General features: G+C 38.3%; 1 protein-coding gene across 1 annotated transcript in view; it reads left to right on the forward strand.

Annotated features, from left to right (window-relative positions):
* Window positions 1-281: 281 nt before the first annotated feature.
* LOC102206848 (protein c-ets-1-B-like) overlaps window positions 282-1,842 on the forward strand; it is a 4,748-nt gene continuing 3,187 nt past the window's right edge. The window contains exons 1-2 of the mRNA XM_013907941.1: window positions 282-300; window positions 540-602. Coding sequence (XP_013763395.1) covers window positions 282-300; window positions 540-602 — 82 coding nt within the window. The remainder of the gene's footprint in view (window positions 301-539; window positions 603-1,842) is intronic.

Genomic DNA, 1,842 nt, shown 5'->3' on the forward strand with positions numbered 1-1,842 from the left:
CGCATATAACCGCGGCAATTTCCTAATGTTGTAAACCTGCTCAAAATTTGGCAATAAAATCCTTTCTGATTCTGATTCTGATTCTTATACATGCTGATTTATTATGTGGTGGGCTTACACTGGACCTTAAATCTCTTCCTGCTGACCCTCCCACATCTCCGTGGCTGACAGTTGTCAATCACGGCCTGCCTCCTCCTTCCCTCACAGCTATTATATTAAAGGCTCATTCCCCGTGTGATCCCTATTTACTCCACCTGATCCTCAGTCTCACACACACTGAGATGGATGGCAACACTTACGGTAAGACACCAACATCTCTCTGTTCTGTGTTTTATCAGAATGAATGATTTTTACTTTGAATCTTTTTATTGTCTGTCAATATGTCTAATACATTATGTTAGACATGGCTGATATTATAACACAAAACTTTATTCGCCTTTGCATTTATAAGCAGCATAGAACCAATAGCATATTAGAAAAAAGTGTATTTGTTCATAATTTGTTTACTCTCAAACTAAGAAGATCATTCGGACTGACAGCAAAGTGGAACAGTCCCCCCATCATACAAACACAAACCAGCGTCTCTCACTGTGCATCCTGTAGCTGACTCGCATCACTTTTGGTTGACGATCTAATAATTTAGTTCATGCTGATTAATGTGATGACAATGTCTAGGAGGTTTTAAACAGCTAATACAGTGCTGTGCAAAAGACTTGAGTCCCCCCTCCATGTGTTGCTAGAAAAATGGGGATATCGATGCAGTGATTTATTGAATAGTTCTCCAGAGCTCTTCTTTGGATGTTTCTGTTCTCTGTCAGGATGATCCCGCACTGTTTTAATAGTAATAATAATAATAATAGTAATAATATAATGTTGAGCTCTGGGGAGGCCGGTCCATGAACGATGGTGCTCCACTGTGTTCTCTCTCCATCTCTGCTTTCACTGCACTGATGGTGTGTTTGACGTTATTTTCATAATGATACTTTTCTGAATTCATCATTTCATTAATTTTGACAAAAACCTCCAACACCACTGTCTGAAAACCAACAACAAAACATGACAGAGCCTTGTTGCATTTTAAAGATGACTGCAGGCATACATACGTATTGATGGTGATTTAAATCAATGTTCACAGTTGGCTTCATTCCCCCATCAAACCGGCTGCCACTGATTTTCAGTCCAATTTCTGTGAAATTAGGTGAACTTCATCAGCATGCGAGACAGCCGTCCTTCTGGCTCCAGAACAGCAGATGGGTCAGATGAAGGTCCTGGGTCAGGTGCTATTTCTTAAGGACACGAGTTTCAGACATTGTTCATTTGCTGTCCTTTCTTTTTAGGCCACCTACTTCGGGGCTCTACTTTAATTTGTCTGACACGCTGCACACCATGCTGAGATAAACCAAGTTACCAAGAAAAGAAAGAAAATGATGTTTTCATCAGGTTGCTGGTAACAAAGTGCCTGAAAATACTATTTAAAATTTCTTGTGGCAAACAAAAAAGTTCATCTGAAAATGGTCAGGTTCAGGTTTATTGTGTATTTTTGTGTCTTTTCCTTACAATTTAAAGTGGCTTCAGGTGACTGTTGTTTTGATCTTGTGCTATATAAATCAAATCAAATTGAATTTAATAAAATAAGGGAGAAAAAAAAAAGAGCATCACCTAAAAGAAAGTCCGGGTCCTTGGAAATAAAAAAGAGAGGGATGGCTCAAGACTTTTGCACATAACTGTAACTTATATTCTAACTGTGTAGCTCATACATACATAAACGTGTCATCATAATAAACTTAATCTCTGTAGATTAGCTTTATTGCACCATGTATGAAATAACTGAATCAAAAGTTG

Source organism: Pundamilia nyererei, unplaced genomic scaffold, assembly GCF_000239375.1.
Source record: "Pundamilia nyererei isolate P.nyererei 1_Seehausen unplaced genomic scaffold, PunNye1.0 scaffold00630, whole genome shotgun sequence".
In the NCBI taxonomy this organism is placed as follows: Eukaryota; Metazoa; Chordata; class Actinopteri; order Cichliformes; family Cichlidae; genus Pundamilia; species Pundamilia nyererei.